This window comes from Triplophysa dalaica, chromosome 20 (assembly GCF_015846415.1).
Source record: "Triplophysa dalaica isolate WHDGS20190420 chromosome 20, ASM1584641v1, whole genome shotgun sequence".
NCBI classification, from domain to species: Eukaryota; Metazoa; Chordata; class Actinopteri; order Cypriniformes; family Nemacheilidae; genus Triplophysa; species Triplophysa dalaica.
In genome coordinates this window covers 16634257-16652408 of record NC_079561.1, presented here as the reverse complement: position 1 = coordinate 16652408, position 18152 = coordinate 16634257, and the positions used below count along the sequence as shown (strand labels likewise).

The window sequence follows — 18152 nt, the reverse complement described above, 5'->3', positions numbered from 1 at the left end:
GATAATGTGCAAGAAAGCGGGTTGTGACTTAAAAGCAGATAAGCTCAACCTTCCTTCTCAAAAATCAAGCTAACTTTTATATTTTATAGCAGTTTTACAGTTACATTGGTCAGAAGTTTTCTTTTCCCATTGCCATTTAGATTCAGGTACATAATGAAATTCATCATGTGGATTTTTTCATAAAATCTTATTTATTTAAAAATATCCTTCTGATGATGTCTTGACCACTCATTTTTTTTCTAAATTATTTTACATAATGTAAAGAACATTCTGTGAAAATATTACATTGATATATTTAGTATTCACTGAGAAAGGCCATGTAAAAATATATATATATATTGAAATCAAATGCTGAAATCTAACTTTATTATTTCACTCATTATTTCACAATAAAAAAAAATTATTCTTATAAGTCAAGAAGAAAACATTGATTGTCACTGGTAGAGAACTAAATACTTGTGGTTTAGGAAGGGCACCATGAGGTTCCTTTACCTGTTAGATCTCTCGAGAAATTAAACTTGCAGTGAGTATGAGACACTGTGCGTAACACAGACGCAATGAATGCATTGCATCTTTTAATCATTTTATTGTTGATATATAACCTTTGCACCAGGAATTCATAATTCTATTGCCAGGGAAAACACGCAGAGGCTTTGATGTTTACCGTACATCATTTACCGTAGCAACAGGAGCACAGATGATGCGGTGTCCATGGCGCTGCACTCCGTGCTCACACATCTGGATAATAAGGACACTTATGCACGCATGCTGTTTGTAGACTTCAGCTCTGCATTCAATACCGTCATCCCTTCCAAGCTAATCAGCAAACTTGGAAACCTAGGCATTAACAATTCAACCTGCAACTGGATTATGGACTTCCTGACGAACAGGCCTCAGCTTGTAAGGTTAGGCCACATCTGCTCCACCACCATCACCCTCAACACTGGTGTACCACAGGGCTGCGTACTGAGCCCCTTTCTCTACTCCCTTTTCACACTCGACTGCAGACCTGTGAATGGATCTAACTCCTTCATCAAGTTCGCAGACGATACAACAGTGATTGGTCTCATCAGCAACAACGATGAGACTGCTTACAGGGAGGAAGTACGGCACCTGGCCACATGGTGCTCTAACAACAACCTGCTCCTTAACACCTCCAAGACAAAGGAGATAATAGTGGACTTCAGGAAGGCGAAAGGAGGCACACACGACCCCATCCACATTAACGGGATGGCTGTTGAACGTGTTTCCAGTTTTAAGTTCCTGGGGACCCATATTTCGGAGGACCTGTCCTGGACCACCAACACCTCATGCCTGGTCAAGAAGGCTCACCAGCGTCTCTTCTTTCTGAGGACACTGAAGAAGAACCAACTGTCTTCAACTATCCTGGTGAACTTCTATCGCTGCACGATAGAGAGCATCCTGACCAACTGTGTCACAGTCTGGTACGGGAACTGTTCTGTTGCTGAGCGCAAGGCACTGCAGCGGGTGGTGAAAACAGCCCAGCGCATTACAGGGACTACACTCTCTTCCATTGAGGACATCCAAAAGAAACGCTGTCTGCGTCGAGCTCGCAGCATTCTCAAGGACTCCTCTCACCCCGCTCATAGACTGTTTACTCTCCTGCCTTCCGGCAGGCGCTTCAGGTGCCTCCGGACAAGAACCAGCAGACTAGGAAACAGCTTTTTTCCCAGAGCTGTTTCATTATTGAACTCTGCTCCCCGCTGATTCCACTACCCCTCATAACTTTAACTTTAATGCTGCTATTACATTGTTTACATTGCACTACAGGGCTGCCATTCATGACTGAACTGTACACACCAGTACTTCATGTATCTGCTCTTTCGGACTGTTTACACACACAGCATCATTTGCACTCTATACTGCTCACTTGCACACCAGGAATACTACACTGAATGCTCATTTGCACTATTGGACTACTCTCATAACTAGATTACCTCATCTAGTGCACTGTAACTTTCATAACTGCATTACCTCATCTACTGCACTGTAACTTTCATAACTGCATTACCTCATCTACTGCACTGTAACTTCAATTACTGCACCAACTTCTCTACTGCACTGTAACTCATCTATTGCATAACTGCATCTATTGCATAACTAACTGCATCTACTCATCTATTGCACTATAACTTCAATAACTGCATTAACTCATCTACTGCACTGTGAGCTTAATAACCGCATTAACGCATCTACTGCACTGTAACTTCAATAACTGCACTAACTCATCTACTGCACTGTAAATGTATAACTGCATCTACTCATGTATTGCACTATAACTTCAATAACTCATGTACTGCACTGTACCTTTAATAACCGCTGTAACAAAATGCATTAAAAGGGAAGGAAGGAGGCGGGAACCGGCAAACATTTAAACATTTAATAAATTAATATAACAGCCGGCGGCCCCTCACGGACGACCGCCGGCGAACAAAACATGAACATAAATATAAATACAAACATAACATAAGTTCGGGCCCGGTCCTCTCTCTTCGACGGTCCGGTCGCTCGTTCCTTTTATATGCTCCCATCTCCTACGTGATTCGAGGCCGGTGTGCGCACAGCTGGCGCTAATTCACAATTACTCACCGGACTCGAACCACGGTCTCGCCCCGCCTACTCTAATACATACCCCCATCACCCCTCACAGGCCGGGGGGTACCCCCGCGACTGTGCAAGCTCCCTCCCCCTCCCTCGGGGGGGGTGGGGTGGGGGGTATGCAGCGACGAGACGAGACAAGGGAGACGGGAGCCCTCGGAGCGACCGGAAAGAGAGAGGGGAGAGAGGAAAAAAAAAAATCCGGTTCCCCGACATGCTGCCGCTCGTTCCTCAACCAGCCGGAGTACTCTCCTTCGCGGTGCCTTGCGGTGGCCCTGGGGCTTCGGTGGACGGCTCGACCGTCCGCCCCCTGGCCGCCGGCGGTGGCTCCTCCTTTATCCGGGAGTCGGGGCGGGTTCCCCGTCCCCTGTTCCTCCCCCTTGGGCGGACGGACGCAGGCTCCGGCCTTTGGCAGGCGGTGGCTCACCCGGCACTTCCGCCCCCTGCTCCTCCCCCTCGGGGAACGGACACAGGCTCCGGCCTCTGGCGGACGGCGGCAACCCCCCCGCTCCCACTTGGACGAAAGCCACCCCACCTCGACCCAGGGGCGCGGCAGCAAAGGTCGCCGTTCCACCGAAGTTTTGACGGTGGCCGCACTGTGCACTTCCGTTTCCCCAGAGCCGCTTCGGGCAGCCACTGGCGGACGCCCTTCGTCCGCGCTGCCCGAACTCTCCGGCACCGCGAGGCCACTCGGCGGCGAGGACTCTCCGACAGCATGTCTCTCCTTCCTCCCGGGTTTCGGCACCACTGTAACAAAATTCATTAAAAGGGAAGGAAGGAGGCGGGAACCGGCAAACATTTAAACATTTAATAAATTAATATAACAGCCGGCGGCCCCTCACGGACGACCGCCGGCGAACAAAACATGAACATAAATATAAATACAAACATAACATAAGTTCGGGCCCGGTCCTCTCTCTTCGACGGTCCGGTCGCTCGTTCCTTTTATATGCTCCCATCTCCTACGTGATTCGAGGCCGGTGTGCGCACAGCTGGCGCTAATTCACAATTACTCACCGTACTCGAACCACGGTCTCGCCACGCCTACTCTACTACAACCGCATCAACTCATCTACTGCACTGTAACTTTAATAGCTAATGTCTGTAACTAATGCACACTCAAGTCACTTGCACTATTGTATAGTCTATATTGTTATCTGTTCATAACCACCTGTACATTAATGTTCACAGTATATAGCCTTCTGTCTATATTGTTCATAGTACATACCGACTGTCACATTTTCATAGTACATGGCCATTGTATAGTATTTTCCTAATATTGTATTCTGTATTTATTCACACTGTATATCCTGCACTTGCTAATTGCACTTCTGGTTAGACCTAATCTACATTTCGTTACACTTGTATATGTGTAATGACAATAAAGTTGAATCTAATCTAAAAATAGAAAAGTTGAAACTGGATATTTATTAACAAGTCAATTCAGTTTTATTTATAGTCCTTTTTACAATGTTGTATTGTTTTAAAGTAGCTTTACAGGAAAAAAGAAAAACACAGAAATAGGTAGAATAAAGTACAGTACATGGTATTGTGAGTAACATGGAACGACCATTCTAATAATGCAATGCTAATGTGGTGTAGACATAATGCAGAAAGAAATGAACAAAGTGTTTTTTTGTGTGTTTTTTTCTCCATCTAGATGAGTTGGCTATGTCATGTGCAGGGAACGTGATTTGTTTAAAAAAAAAAAATTTCCTTTACATGCTTAACAATTAAAAAGAAACTTAGTTGTCAGTTTTTAAATTGTGACGAGAAACGGATCTGGGATCACCGTCACCTGGGAAACGGCCCGTGCTCCCAGCATTCGAGGTCCTGGTTCTAACAACGCCTAACGGTTTGCTTTTTCTACCCCCGAGTGAGAGAGAGGCCAGCGAGGGAAGCACGGAAGAGGACCAGATTGCACGAGCACGGATCGGCAGATAGCAAGTCACGAGCACCCCGGATGTCAACTTTTGGACTGAGTTATTTTAGTTGCACAATAAATTCCCCACTTGGGTTGCTTATACCTGCCAACTTGTGTCTGTCTAGCCTCTTACCCTGTCACAAGTGGTGGAGAATGCGGGCGAAGAGGTAAGAGACCGTCTCGTCAATCCATTTCCCTAATCATCGTGTTTCCTGGGTATCACAAAGGACTCTCCGCGGTCCAAGAGGGAGGAACCCGAGGATGACGAAGAAGAGAGATTGAGATCGATGGCGCCGAATTAAGGGACGATCCCAGCCGGCAGAAAATGCTGCTCAGCCGACCGAGAGCGCTGCCCTGCTGCCCGACAGAGCTGCCCAGCCGCCAGAGACTGCTGCCCAGCCGCCCGACCGAGCTACCCAGCCGCCGGAGAGTGCTACATAGCCACCCCGAGAGCGCTGCCCAGACTCCAGAGAGCGCTGTCCAGTTGCCAGAGAGCACGGCTTAGTCACCGGAGAATGCTACCCAGCCGAAAGAGGACGCTGCCCAGCCGTCCGAGAGAGTTGACCAGGTGACCGTGCGGGCCTGGATCGGACAATGTCCACACTTATGGTGCATGAGACGCTGAGTAGGTATCCCTCCTAGACCCACCCATCTCACGAGGGGGGGCTGTTTGGTGATACTGTCGAGCAGCAGTTCTCGACCGTAAAAGAAGCAGACAGTGGCTATCAAGCAAAGCTTCCACTCCGCAACTCGGCCGCCCTCTGGCCGTCGAGATCCCGTGCATCGTGTTGAACTGGCTGAAACATTTCAGGCAGTCAGCGGTCCCCCTGAAAAAATTTCAGAGGCACCTGGGCTTGGCATCCTCGACGGAAGTGATAAACCTTGGGTTGATGCACATGAGACCGCTCCAACACTGGCTACAGAGTCGAGTTCCCTGGAGAGCATGGCACACCTGCAGAAAGCATATGGTCATCACGCCTCTCTCCCGACGCACCCTAATCCCCTGGTCTTCAATGACCTTCTTACGGACAGGCATCCCACTTGGGCAGGTTACAAGGTGCGTCGTGGTGATGACCGATGCCTCCCTGCAGGGTTCGGGTGCAGTGTGCAATGGGCATGCAGTGTCGGGGGGATGGACGGGGCCCCACCTATGCTGGCCTAGAGTTGTTGGCTGTGCTACTTGCACTAAAGAGGATACAACCTCTCATACTGGACAAGCACGTGCTGGTCCGGTCGGACAGCACAGCTGCCGTAGCGTACATCAATCATCAGGGTGGCATACGCTCATGGCAGCTAATACGACTCGCCCGACGCCTCCTCCTGTGAGTCACCAGGTGATCCACTCCCTGAGAGCCACATACATCCAAGGCAACCTGAACCAGACAGACGACGCGCTCCCTGGTCAGTCAACCCCTGTGGGGGAGTGGAGACTCCGCCCCCGTGCAGTCCAGCTCATTTGGGTGCAGTTCTGGTAGGCTCAGGTAGACCTGTTTGCCTCCCTAGACACAACCCATTGCCCGCTATGGTAATCCCTGTCCGAGGCCCCTCTCAGTACGGATGCTCTCGGCACAGCTGGCCGTGGACAAGCAGAAGTACGCCTTCCCTCCCAGTGAGCCTCATCGCACAGACTCTGTGGAAGGTCAGGCAAGAGGAGCATCAAGTGCTACTAGTTGTGCCACACTGGCCCAACAAGACTTGGTTCTCAGAGCAAATGCTTCTGACAAAAACTCCCCCCTGACAAAGGACCTGCTTTTTCAGGGGAAGGGCACGTTGTGGCATCCCAGGCCAGACCACTGGAACCTCCATGTCACCGCCACTGGAGGGGAAAAGAGATCCTGAGTGGCCTGACCATCAGGTTCCCAAGGGGCGTGAGAAGGCGGAATCCACCCGCGCGCCTTAAGAGACCCCCCTTCGAGCCCCTAAGAGACGCAGCTCTTCCTCAGTTAACGATGAAGACCTTTCTCCTGATACCACTCGCTTCCATCAAGAGGGTAGGGGACCTACAAGCATTCTCCGTGTTTCCTGATTGCCCAGAATTTGGGCCCGGCGATTCTCACATTATCCTGAGACCCTGGCCTGGCTACGTGCCCAAAGTTACCACCACTCCCCCTCAGGACAAGGTGGTTAACTTGCAGGCGCTCCACACTAGGGAGGAAGACCCAACCCCATCCGTGTTGTGTCCTTGAACTGCACGCAGAGCCTCAGGAGCTCTGATCAGCTCTTTGTCTGTTTTGGAGGTCAGCAGAAGGGGAGGGCTGTCCCCAAACAGAGAGTAGCGCACTGGATTGTGGACCCAGTCACGACGGCGTACCAATCCCAGAATCGCCCGTGCCCACTATCAGTGAGAGCTCACCCCACCTGGGGTATAGATATCTGCAAAGCTGTGGGTTGGCCTGCGCCCAACACCTTCGCAAGGTTTTACAACCTCCGTGTTGAACCGGTGTCAGCACACGTCTTGCAACGCAACATGTAGGGCCGGTAGGGTGTATGCCTGCAAAAGCACCTTCCCCCCTTTCTATAGGTGGGTCAGTGTGCTACGTAGCATCCATTCTTTCCCCCACAGGGCGTAGAACAGGCATTCCATACATCACTAAGCAAGCACCTCCTGCGGGCGGGATGATGAATGAGCAAAACTATATAGGTCCCTGGAGTTTACTTTGAAGCCTACTTTTAGGTTTGTTCTGAGGTTGCTACACACAATTTGTGTATACTCTGAGTATGTGCTGTGTTCTTATCATATATTAAAGCGAGTTAATACAAACAAACTAATTTGTACTTATTCCCTTACCCAATGAGAATCGATAAGAGAATCGATAAGGAATCGGATCGATAAGCAATATCGATAATGGAATCGGAATCGTTAAATTCTTATCAATTCCCATCCCTACCTCAGGACTTACAATTTGACAGACTGCTTACTTTTAAACACGGCAACATAACACACTGCATGAAATGTAATTTTCACTTAGTGGTCGACCGATTATCGAATTGGCCGATTATCGGCGTCGATATTAAGGATTTAGCCGATAATCGATATCGATCATTTTCAAAGCCGATTAGCCGATAAAGTCATTTAATTTTTAAATGCGCTATTTGGCTCTGACGCAGCCAAGGATTTAGCGAGAGCAGTCGGAACACGTCACTCTAGATATATTATATCATGTAGATATAATTCACATCCATAGTATAACAATGAATTTCATCTGCTAGCGAGCAGCACACTGCACACGCGTTTCTTGTAATTGATCGAGCTGGCGTTTTGCACGTCATTTTAAGTTACGCCATTTCAAAAATGCAAGACATTTTAAAGCATAAAGAACTTGAATCGTCGATCGTCGGTCTTCAGTCAGAGTGATCTCATGCACGCGAGCGCACATACACACACACACAAACACACATAGACTCCGCAATCTCAAGCTGCTCGCGACAAATGTTAGATCGAGTTATATTTCGCAACTTATTTATACACATAATTGTTCAGAGACACACACGGGTGTGATTATTTCCCGTCTTGCCGACAATTCAATCAAGGAATAGGCTTATGCACTAACTAAGTGTGCCTAAAATATGCTTTTAATGTTATAGCTTCATGAAAACATTTGCAGTCTTTTCCACACCATACACAATAAAGCTATGAAGGCAATTCAATTATTTACACTTATTATATTAATTTATTAATTCAAATTGTGCTAGTTAATCCAATGATGATCTAAATGATTAATTGAATAGTATTGTTTGCAATGTTAAAGTCATCAGAACATATTTTTTTCCATAAATAAATATAATTTGTTTCATTTAATTCATTTTTTCATTTGATGCTTGTTGTTTTTTACTGTGTTGCTTGTGGTTTACAAAATGTTCAAAGAATTCTGCGGGGTCCTCCCTTTTTTCTTTTGTTATGATTAAGATTTCTCAGTCAGAATTAAAAATGTTTCAAATGTTTCAGAGCCTGTGTTCTTAATTTCTATATAAATTTACGTTTTTACACCATATATATATATATCGGTTCAAAATATCGGTTATCGGTCGTATTCGCATGGAAATAATCGGTATCGGTATTGGCCTGAAAAACGCATATCGGTCGACCTCTATTTTCACTATCTAATGCTACATACTCTTTAAGGTGCGGTTGTCAAAGCTTGTGCTTAAAAAGTATGAATAAAACATGTACCAGCTCACATCTTCATTACAAATGTAAATTTAAGAAACACTATTACTATATAAATACTATTTGCATAATTGTAAGTATATATACTTTTTTTATATTAAGACCATTCCTTCATCTACTGTATAGCCTATTTTCACGACAATAATGGTAAAATAAAGGGGAAAGGCAATTAAGCATATCCAATGCATATCCAATGAACCTATTCTTGCATGTCTTGCAAACAAAAGTAAATCTATTAAAATATTTGTACACATTGTTTTTATATCATAATAAACCTTTTATGTTTGTTTTAAATAACCATCAATAGGCATGGGGCTGCTATCCCAATAGACACCTGCACTACACCCCCTCAAAGCATTAACCATATACACTGTGTCCATGGGCGTAAATTTCATTTAACAGTAGGGGGGGACAATACACATAAAATTTCTCAAGTGCAATTTTTGAAGGGGACACAAATAATACAGTCAAAATAGTACTAACTACGACAAAAAGCGACAATATGCGTTAGGTTCACAGGTTTATCATGCAGACTTGCAGTCATATTATAACTGAACTGAACTGTCACATACTGTAATACAAGTGAACAAAAAATCTTTTTTCCATTTATATATTTTATGTCTCTGTTGTGAAGACAGGAAACAAATATAAAACACTACTCATGATACTACATGTTAACAATGAGTCACTTTTTAAACACTTGTTATCCTGGTTTATACTGCAACATCGTCTGACAATGTTTAATGTTTAAACTGAATGTTTAGCTTATCCGCCGCGAACATACTGCACAAAATAGATGCTGAGAAAACGACCTTCTCCAACTGAATGAAAGCTGTGCACCTTTTCTGGACGCTAGATATAGTGCCAACGTCACAAAATTGTAACCGTTCTGTCCGCGACTGTGTGTGGCACGGGACATGAATGGCAGGATCGGTGGCTAATTGTTGCGGTTAATGTTCACATCATGCCATGTCGACGAAAATATAACAATGCATTAGAAACGGCTTCGGTGTGTTAGTTGCAGTATGTAACGTCCTATGTAACAAGCTAACGTTTGCTAGCTAAGTAACGTTTTAATTGCTAGCATAGCAGATTCATGGAAAAATACATCGGTAATCAGCATTTATTGCAACAACTAATTTATTTATGAATCAGGATCAAATACATTAAGGAGAATCACTTCATTTAAAGTGAATAAAATAGCCTTCTTACTGGAGTTCAACAACAACTGATGATCTGAGAGACGTATGCAGTGTTGCCAGATTGGACTAAAGATTTCCACCCCAACTACAGCTTAAAACCCGCCCATTTAAAATAATACCAGCCCAAAATACATACTGTTATTAAAACTGTTATAGAATAAAACACACCATTTAAGTTAACGTAGATAATCCCCGCAGAACTGATGAAAACGTCTTTATTATAGAACAATTCTAGAACTATTTAATAATAGGACCAACTTTGTACAGTCACAACCAGTTTGATTAAAAGATCGTTGAGTCAAATCTCTCCAGCAACTGCCTGGGAGGTTTGAATGTTGCCGAGGTAAACCCATTTCTGACCAGGCCAGTGCGCACATCCATGATGCTGGAGAGTAAAGGTAGTCCCATGCGATTCCTAGTGTCATCTTTTAAAAGCGAGACTAGGGAAAATGCCCGCTCAACATGGGCATTGGAAACAGGCAGAACAAGAAGTCTTATGGCACCTTGTGCCAATTCCTGGAAACACTTGTGCCCCCCTGCATCTTTAAACGCTTCGACTTCGAGCCAAAACTTGTCAATGTCCTGATCATCAGAGAAGTTTGCGGTTGCCACATTCCTCCACTGCGTTTCTAATGTACCAATGGGGCACGAGAAAAGATCAACTGGCAAGTCCTTTACTCCAGGCCTATTTATAGTGGACATAACAAATTTGGGCAGAAGAGCTCCAGTTTGCTCAGGATTTCCATTGAAGCAGGTAAACGCAATTGGTACTGCTTTACAAGTTCTTTTAGAAAATCCATACAACGCGAAGAAATTCTCTCCTTCATGTCTGGGGCTAGCCTACTTTCCTCCAGTTTGTCCATAAATGTGGTACCCAGGTCCGCATCCAGAGGGGATAGGAATATACCAGACTGTGTGAGGTCAAGTTCACGGAGCTGCTTGTGATTACGCAAGACGCTCGGTTTGAGAATGCGTCTCACAGTTGTCATGTACAGAACAGAAGAAACAGGCTGAAGAAAGTACATGTAAAGGAGATTAGTTTTGTCATTGTACATTTCCTTTAAAAGCCGAGCAGTATATCAGTGTTCTGTACTTGAAGCCATGTTAAAGTGCAGTGTGAGGGCGTCTTTTTGATCCACAATGCGGTTAATGCAGTCAGCCATCACAAGCCAACGGGTACAGCTTGGACTTATTAATTTCAAGGGGCAGCCCCCGTTATTGATAGTCTCGTATATGTTCTTGTACTCATACTGCCGCTTTGCTGAATGTGCGAACCAGTTGTAGGTTTCTCTAGCCATGTATTCTATGTTGCTTGGAAGAAGCTGCATTGCTTTATTTGCAACAATGTCAAGTGAATGGCAAACACAGCGAATAAGCTGCAGGTTTGGCTGTATTTGTTTAAGTAGGGTGAAAGCCGAGTGTTTTTTTCCAACCATTACGCTGGCACCATCTGTGGCAATGCCCATCATGTTTTTAATCTGGAGACCGTTCTTTGATAGAAAAGCGACAACAGTGTCTGATATGGCTTTAGCATCAGCTATATCTGTCAGCTCCACAATTCCAAGATATGTACTTACAAACTTGCAGTGTTTTTTTGAGTGGTATTTCACACAAATGCAAAGAAGTTTGTTCACGGATATGTCAGTGCTTTCATTGAGATACAGGGAATTTGGAGACTCCCCAATATCCTCCACAAGTTCTTCTCTGAAGTGTGGCGCGAGGACAGATTTGATAATGGCTGTACACTTTGTCCGATGCATTTGGAATGTTCCCATCTCATCTTTCAAAATGTCTGACAAATCGTCCACCGCATTTATTGAACTGTGTCAAGCAATGTAAGCAGCAATTCTAATTTCACGGCGCTTTTGGTCATCTTTGATCGGACACTGCCCTGCTGCTCCCGCTGACACAGTAAAAGTTTTTATACTTGGTGCACAGCGCGATTTGTGTTTTTTGTATTAGCATGCTCTTTCAAATCATTTAACTGTGCTCTGATTTCTGATTGACAGTATTTACAAAATGCCTTTGTATCATCGCCTACCACAGGTGTAATCCATGTTTTTAAAGACTGGCCGGTCTCCCATTCCTTTCTGTAGGACTTTTAATATTTACCCCACTTTGGCATGATGATGATGATGAATAATGATCACTGATGATGATAATGCAGTTTTGACGATATAACGAATTAGCCTACAACAACCCGCCAATCAAGCTTGAAGTCTGATTGGACAGGATTCCCCTGAACCTTATTGGCTAACCTGAACCATACCTAATTTAAACATCATCCTACATTATATAATTTATTTTATAGTTAGTTTTCATTAAAAAAATAATAAAGAATACTGTTTATAGTCAAAAATAAAAACCCGCCTGTTGCATCAAAAACCAGCCCAAATTTTAAAGACCCGCCCAATGCATTTTTTTCCGGTCGGACGTGACCAAAAGGAGCCCAATTGGGTGGGAACCCGCCCAATCTGGCAACACTGGCCGTATGCATGACTTGAATGTGTTGCGCAATGCGCAGGTGAGATGAACGGGGCAGTGGGACAAACCACTGTGAGAGGCAGGGGGAACTCAACAGTTTCTAAACTTAAACTTAAGTTTGAGTTTGTATTTTCTTCTAATTACACAATTAGTTTAGGTAATAGAGATAGTTTATGACAATAGAGAATGAGAGTTTAATTGATTTGAGGGGGGACATCCCTCGGATGGAGGGGGACGTGTCCCCTCTGTCCCCCCCGGGATTTACGCCCCTGACTGTGTCTGTCTCTGCTCATTCAAATTTGCTCTAACAAACTTGAGGCTTTGTATCTAATAATAACATTTTTATTGTCAGTGTAATTAAAAATCATTACAGACAAGACAGAGTCTAGCTCAGCTCTAATGAAATAATTCACCCAAGTAAAATTTCTGTCTTCGTTTATGCTCAAGGAAATGAGAAACATGACTTTGTGCAGCTCCACCCAGTTCTACTGTAGGTGCGGTTGTCAAACTTCATTACTGAAAAGTCATGAAACATCTACAGTACCATTCGACTTTCTCATTACAAGACAGCACACGGAAGGAACTTTTACAATGAAATCAGAAAAACTATTTGTGTTGTTTCTTTTGTTACCTATGGTAACAGTAGAGACAGGAGTCTTTGACTTTTTCAATGGGTTTTTTGGCAATGTAGGACCTATTGACTCTAAAATCGACACTGTACGACCTTTTGATTCTAAAGGTAAGCAAAACTATATAACGTATAATTTGTGATCCGTTTCAGTCAGTGATAGACGAATTTGGTCTTTATTGACAGAGTTCATGGAAGATCTAAGGAAGTCCTTATTTGGGCAGCACATTGCACTGGAAACAATACTGAAAGCTGTGACCTGGTTTATGAAGAATCCAGATCCACCAAAACCACTAGCGCTTTCTTTACATGGACCTACAGGAGTGGGAAAATCATATGTCATGAAGATCATTGCAAGAAATATTTATGAAATGGGTGAAAAGAGCAAACACATTCACACATTCATAGCATCATATCACTTCTATAACAATAGTGAAGTAGCAATTTATAAAGTAAGTCATGCACTCTATATTTTTTGTTGACATTGTTGTTAATATTATTTTTAGCTAATAGTATGTATGGCAGGCGCTCGGTAATGACAAATCTCAGTGCAAATAGAAAGCTTTTTTAATAACAGTACTTATTCACTTGACTTAATCGGATTATGGAATGGCAGTAATACACGTATAATTTGTTAATTCTGTATGTGCAGGCTCAATTGAAAGAGTGGATTTATGGTAATGTATCAAGGTTTTCTCGCTCCATGTTTGTATTTGATGAAATGGACCAGATGAACCCACATCTGATCGACACCATAAAACCATTTCTGGAATACATTCCACATTTGGATGGAGTGTCATTCAACAATGCAATCTTCATTTTTCTCAGGTGATGCCCTCAACTGATGGATTTCATCTTATTAGTGATTGGGGTTTAATCAGAATTAAAAACTATAGTGTACTACAGTACATGGTGCATAAACTATTGCTACTATTGTATGTTGTCTAACGTAGTATAGTAAGTTGCAACCAAGAGGCAACCTTGCGATCTCTCTCGTGAAACCAACACGGAAGTGACTTAAGATGAAATTCATTGACTTGCTACTAGGACTGGCTCCAAAAGAAAGTAGAATCTACTCATTGCGCCCCTAGAAAAAAACATGTTTGCGGCCTGGTACAAAAAAATACTGGTCTATATAGATAATTTTGCTAATGGTCAATGGTTGCAACATAATCTATTTGTAAGTTTTCATTTCCATTCATTTCTATTTCGAATTACTTCCCAAAATTATTTTCTATTATCATCAGTCACGTTGTTGTGACTGTAGATGTATCTTGTCTTGAGTGATGCAGCACATCATAATAAATGTTATCTCTAGTCAAGCAGGCGCGAATGTGATTACTAATGTGGCTCTGGATTTCTGGAGAAAAGGCAAAGAAAGAGAAGAGCTACAGATGAACACCTTAGGAATGGAGACTCAAATTTATCAAGCAATCTTCAATAATAAGGAAAGTATGTATTAAAACATATTGCACTTGATTTATTTATCAGAAGCTCACAAATTATAGTAATGGAAAATAGTAATTCAATTATCCATTTCCAATATATGCACTCAAAACTAAACAGATTATTACTCACAGCAACTAGAATATTTTTATATATTTTTAATGAATTCGGCGAATCAGCTAAAACACTGTCTGATCTACAGGTGGATTTTGGCACTCTTGTCTAATAGATCATCATTTGGTGGATCACTTTATACCTTTTCTCCCTCTGGAACGGAAGCATGTAAAGCAATGTGTTCTGGCTGAAATGACTAACCATAACATCACTGATTCTGATGTGATAGACAAAGTGTTCAAAGACATACCCTTCTTCCCCGACGAGGAGAAAATCTTCTCTATCAAAGGCTGCAAGACAGTCAATAATAAGTTGGGGCTACATGTTGAGCTCGATTAAAAGATTTTAGAAGCTTTGTTATTTTTTATGTTATTTTGTTACAGAAAGACCCATATCCACAAGGTACTAAATGGCACAATCATATACTCTTATGTTTTAGTTGTGGTGTCTGTGAAGGTCAGCAAATTTGGAATGTTTGTGTACACATACATGCACACGCACGCACACACACACGCACGCACGCACATCACATGATCAATGACTGTAGCCCTATTCTCATTCGAGACCACTCTTCTTGTTCCTTGTCCTCTTCCTCTTCATTTTTGGCTGAACTATTCCTTTAAAGAGATACTCTACCCATAAAAATGTTGTCATGACTTATCCTTAAGTTGTTTCAAACCTGTATACTTTACTTTGTTCTGGTCTGAACACAAAGATATTTGGATAAATCATAGCAACTGAGAATTCTGGGGCACTACCAAAAGTATGTTCTGTTAAACGAACTATCAGCAGTGCATGGCTGGAAGTGAAGACTGCATCTCTCAATCTGATCTCGAGAGATCCATTTCTCAGAAACAGCTTTACTCGACTGCATGTTTGTGTAGGCCTATATATTCATTTTTATTCTTTATACATACAGTGTCTGTTTTTATATATGAAGTTGCCTGGAAAATAAATAAAAAATTTTTTATCAGGATTCAAAACTGTTTAAACAGCCAAGTTTCTATCAAGTTTCTGCAGTTGCCTTTGTGACGGGGGTAAGAGACACGACACAGACATGGCGGTGGTGTAAGCAACCCTAAGGGGGATTTTAATGCACAACTCATAAATAAACATAAACAAAAGGGTGTAATCCAGGGTGCTCTCCGCCGCTCCGGCATCGGGCATCGGGTCCTCCGTGTCCCCCTCGCTGGGGACATCCTCAATCTCACTCGGGGGTATGTGAGACACAGCATAGAGTGCTGTGTGTCCTGGGACCTCGAGTGCTGGGAGAAGGCGGCTTATATGCCCGGCAGCTAATCGGCGTCAGGTGCGCTCAATCAGCGCTAGCTGCCGGGCTGTGTCCCAGCTGACGCTGATCCCAGAACAGCGCCTCGTCACACCTTTCAGAAACAACAATATAAATTACCAAAGTTTGGATTGAATTGTGCTGGGAAACAGATTGGAGAGGTTACTGTTCCCTTTCTGTCGGTCTCTCGACGTTGTGTCGAGAACGACAGATGGGGTTCGCCCTTGAGAACCAATCAACTCTGACTACTGTAGAAAAGGCCAATGAAATTTGGCGAATGAAATTTGCATGCCGGGCTCCGCCCACGGATATCCGGTATAATAGGAAGCCGGCGTGCAGCATTCACTTACCTTTTTTTCTTCAGAGCCTTTGCTCATGACTACGAACAGAACGAATTCTATGAATTCTTCTTCTTCTACATTGCCAGATCTACGACGTGTTGCAGCGGATCGTCCCTACCTGCAGCGACCTTCCCCTGGGCGTCTCGGCAGTTCCGAGGTGTGTGAGATTTTATCTAAAAGTCCTTTTCAGGACTGACTGAGCATTCTCCAGCGCGGCCGTTCTCTTTGGTGCGGCAGGGAATGGACACGATCGCTGCATTAGATGTGTGGGCGTCCAGCACACTGAAGCAGCGTTCGTTGACAGAGCAGATTTTCATTCAGAAGTTGCGGTCACGGGTGGCTGTCTTCCTACGGGAACAAGCCACCATTTCGTCTGCTACCCGGGCTGTGACATCTGTGGCTACGGCCCCGATGACCACCCACGTTATCTGCGTTAGTGATATGGGGAACTCTGCGAACGTAAACCCGCCAGCTGAGTGCTTCTAGCTGGAAATAAAGTTACTATTTTGAGTTTGTGTCAGATAAAGATGGCAATATCAGGTTCGTTGTACACTCTGTGCTGGCGACAAAGTGCTATCTAGCCATAAAAATACTACGTCAAATTTGAAGAAACATTTGGAGTCGCAGCACTGCACAGTCAAATTTACCGAGCAAGTCCCACCAGGTGTTGCGAAGCAGAGAGAAACAAAAGCTGGACTTCGGTGCAAAACCAGTAAGTGGGGGAGAGTTGAAGAAGTTGGTCAGGCAGTATGCAGTATGTTGTAGAGGAAATGCTGCTCTTAAACACGGTTGACTCGCTCTCGTTTCGTGCCATAATAAACAAGATCCCTACTACTGTCAATGCCGAGCTGCCTCACAGAACAGCTTTTTCTTCATACATGGAGAAGGAGTATGCAGTGATGGAGAGAAATCTGAAGGCTTCGCTGAATGAGGTTGACTTTGTTTCAACTACCACGGATAGTTGGACTGCTAACAACAGGAGTTATATGGGAGTAACGCTCCACTGGATCAGTAGCTCCACATTAGAGCGCAACAAGCCTGCATTGGCATGTAGAATTCGCGGTAGACACACATATGATGTTATGGGTCCAGAATTCGAAAACATTCACTCAACACTCGACTACTCAACAAAGTAATTGCAACAGTGTCTGATAATGGATCCAACTTGGTCAAGGCGTTTAAAGTTTATCAGCCTGTCACAGAGTCCGATGATGAGACAGAGGAGGGAGATTCCACCCCTACAGATGATGATGATGTCACTTTTTTGATCTGTCAGCAATCCTCTCAGCTGAGGATGAAAGTGATGGCCAGCTGTCTCTTCCCCAGCACTACAGGTGTGCTTCACACACCATCAACCCCATTTCCACAAATGATGTGGATAAATATTTAACTGCCAATGCAGAATGCAAGGCTGTGAATAGGAGCAGCACAGCAAAATGCACAGCTCTTTGGACCAAATCAAGAAGATCTACCCTTGCATCAGAAACAGTGGAGGAAGTCAACAAAAGAAAGCTCCTGGTACCAACATCCACAATGTGGAATTCCTTTTTTGATTCAGTAAAGAAAATTGCAGAAATCCCCATGAGTGAGCTGAATACTAATCCAAGCTGGGAGTCAAGTGCTTCAAAGAAAAAGAGTTCCGGTTCCTGCATGAGTACTGCACTGCCATGAAGTCTTTAACTGCAGCACTGGACATTTTACAAGGTGACTGTCCTTATGGGACTTCATTACCCACACATGATGTTTTATTAACAAAGTTCGGGAGGAACCTAAGCATATAATCAGCACGCCGTTCAATCACCAGCAAATACCTATCAGCCGAGCATGCAATCTCTGCACAACCATATCGGCTGGTACATCATTAGCAATCACAGCACCTACCCTATCAGCTCAAGCAAGCTCTACTATAAATAGACAAGCAGTCTTACCTGATGCTTC

At 43.8% G+C, this 18152-nt stretch overlaps 1 protein-coding gene across 1 annotated transcript; it reads left to right on the top strand.

Moving 5' to 3' along the window:
• The first annotated feature begins 12939 nt into the window (after nucleotides 1-12939).
• On the top strand, nucleotides 12940-15517 carry LOC130408980 (torsin-1A-like). The gene is made up of 5 exons (XM_056732530.1): nucleotides 12940-13136; nucleotides 13212-13477; nucleotides 13678-13853; nucleotides 14344-14477; nucleotides 14674-15517. Exons 1-5 carry the CDS (start codon nucleotides 12989-12991, stop codon nucleotides 14922-14924), a joined length of 975 nt encoding a protein of 324 aa, XP_056588508.1. The 5' UTR covers nucleotides 12940-12988; the 3' UTR covers nucleotides 14925-15517.
• Nucleotides 15518-18152: the final 2635 nt, after the last annotated feature.

Bases quoted from the DNA above. Each gene is read 5' to 3' on its own strand.
- LOC130408980 (XM_056732530.1), top strand. From the start codon at position 12,989: ATGAAATCAGAAAAACTATTTGTGTTGTTTCTTTTGTTACCTATGGTA. The intron at 13,137-13,211 runs GTAAGCAAAACT...CTTTATTGACAG, and splicing joins ACGACCTTTTGATTCTAAAG to AGTTCATGGAAGATCTAAGG. The intron at 13,478-13,677 runs GTAAGTCATGCA...CTGTATGTGCAG, and splicing joins GTGAAGTAGCAATTTATAAA to GCTCAATTGAAAGAGTGGAT.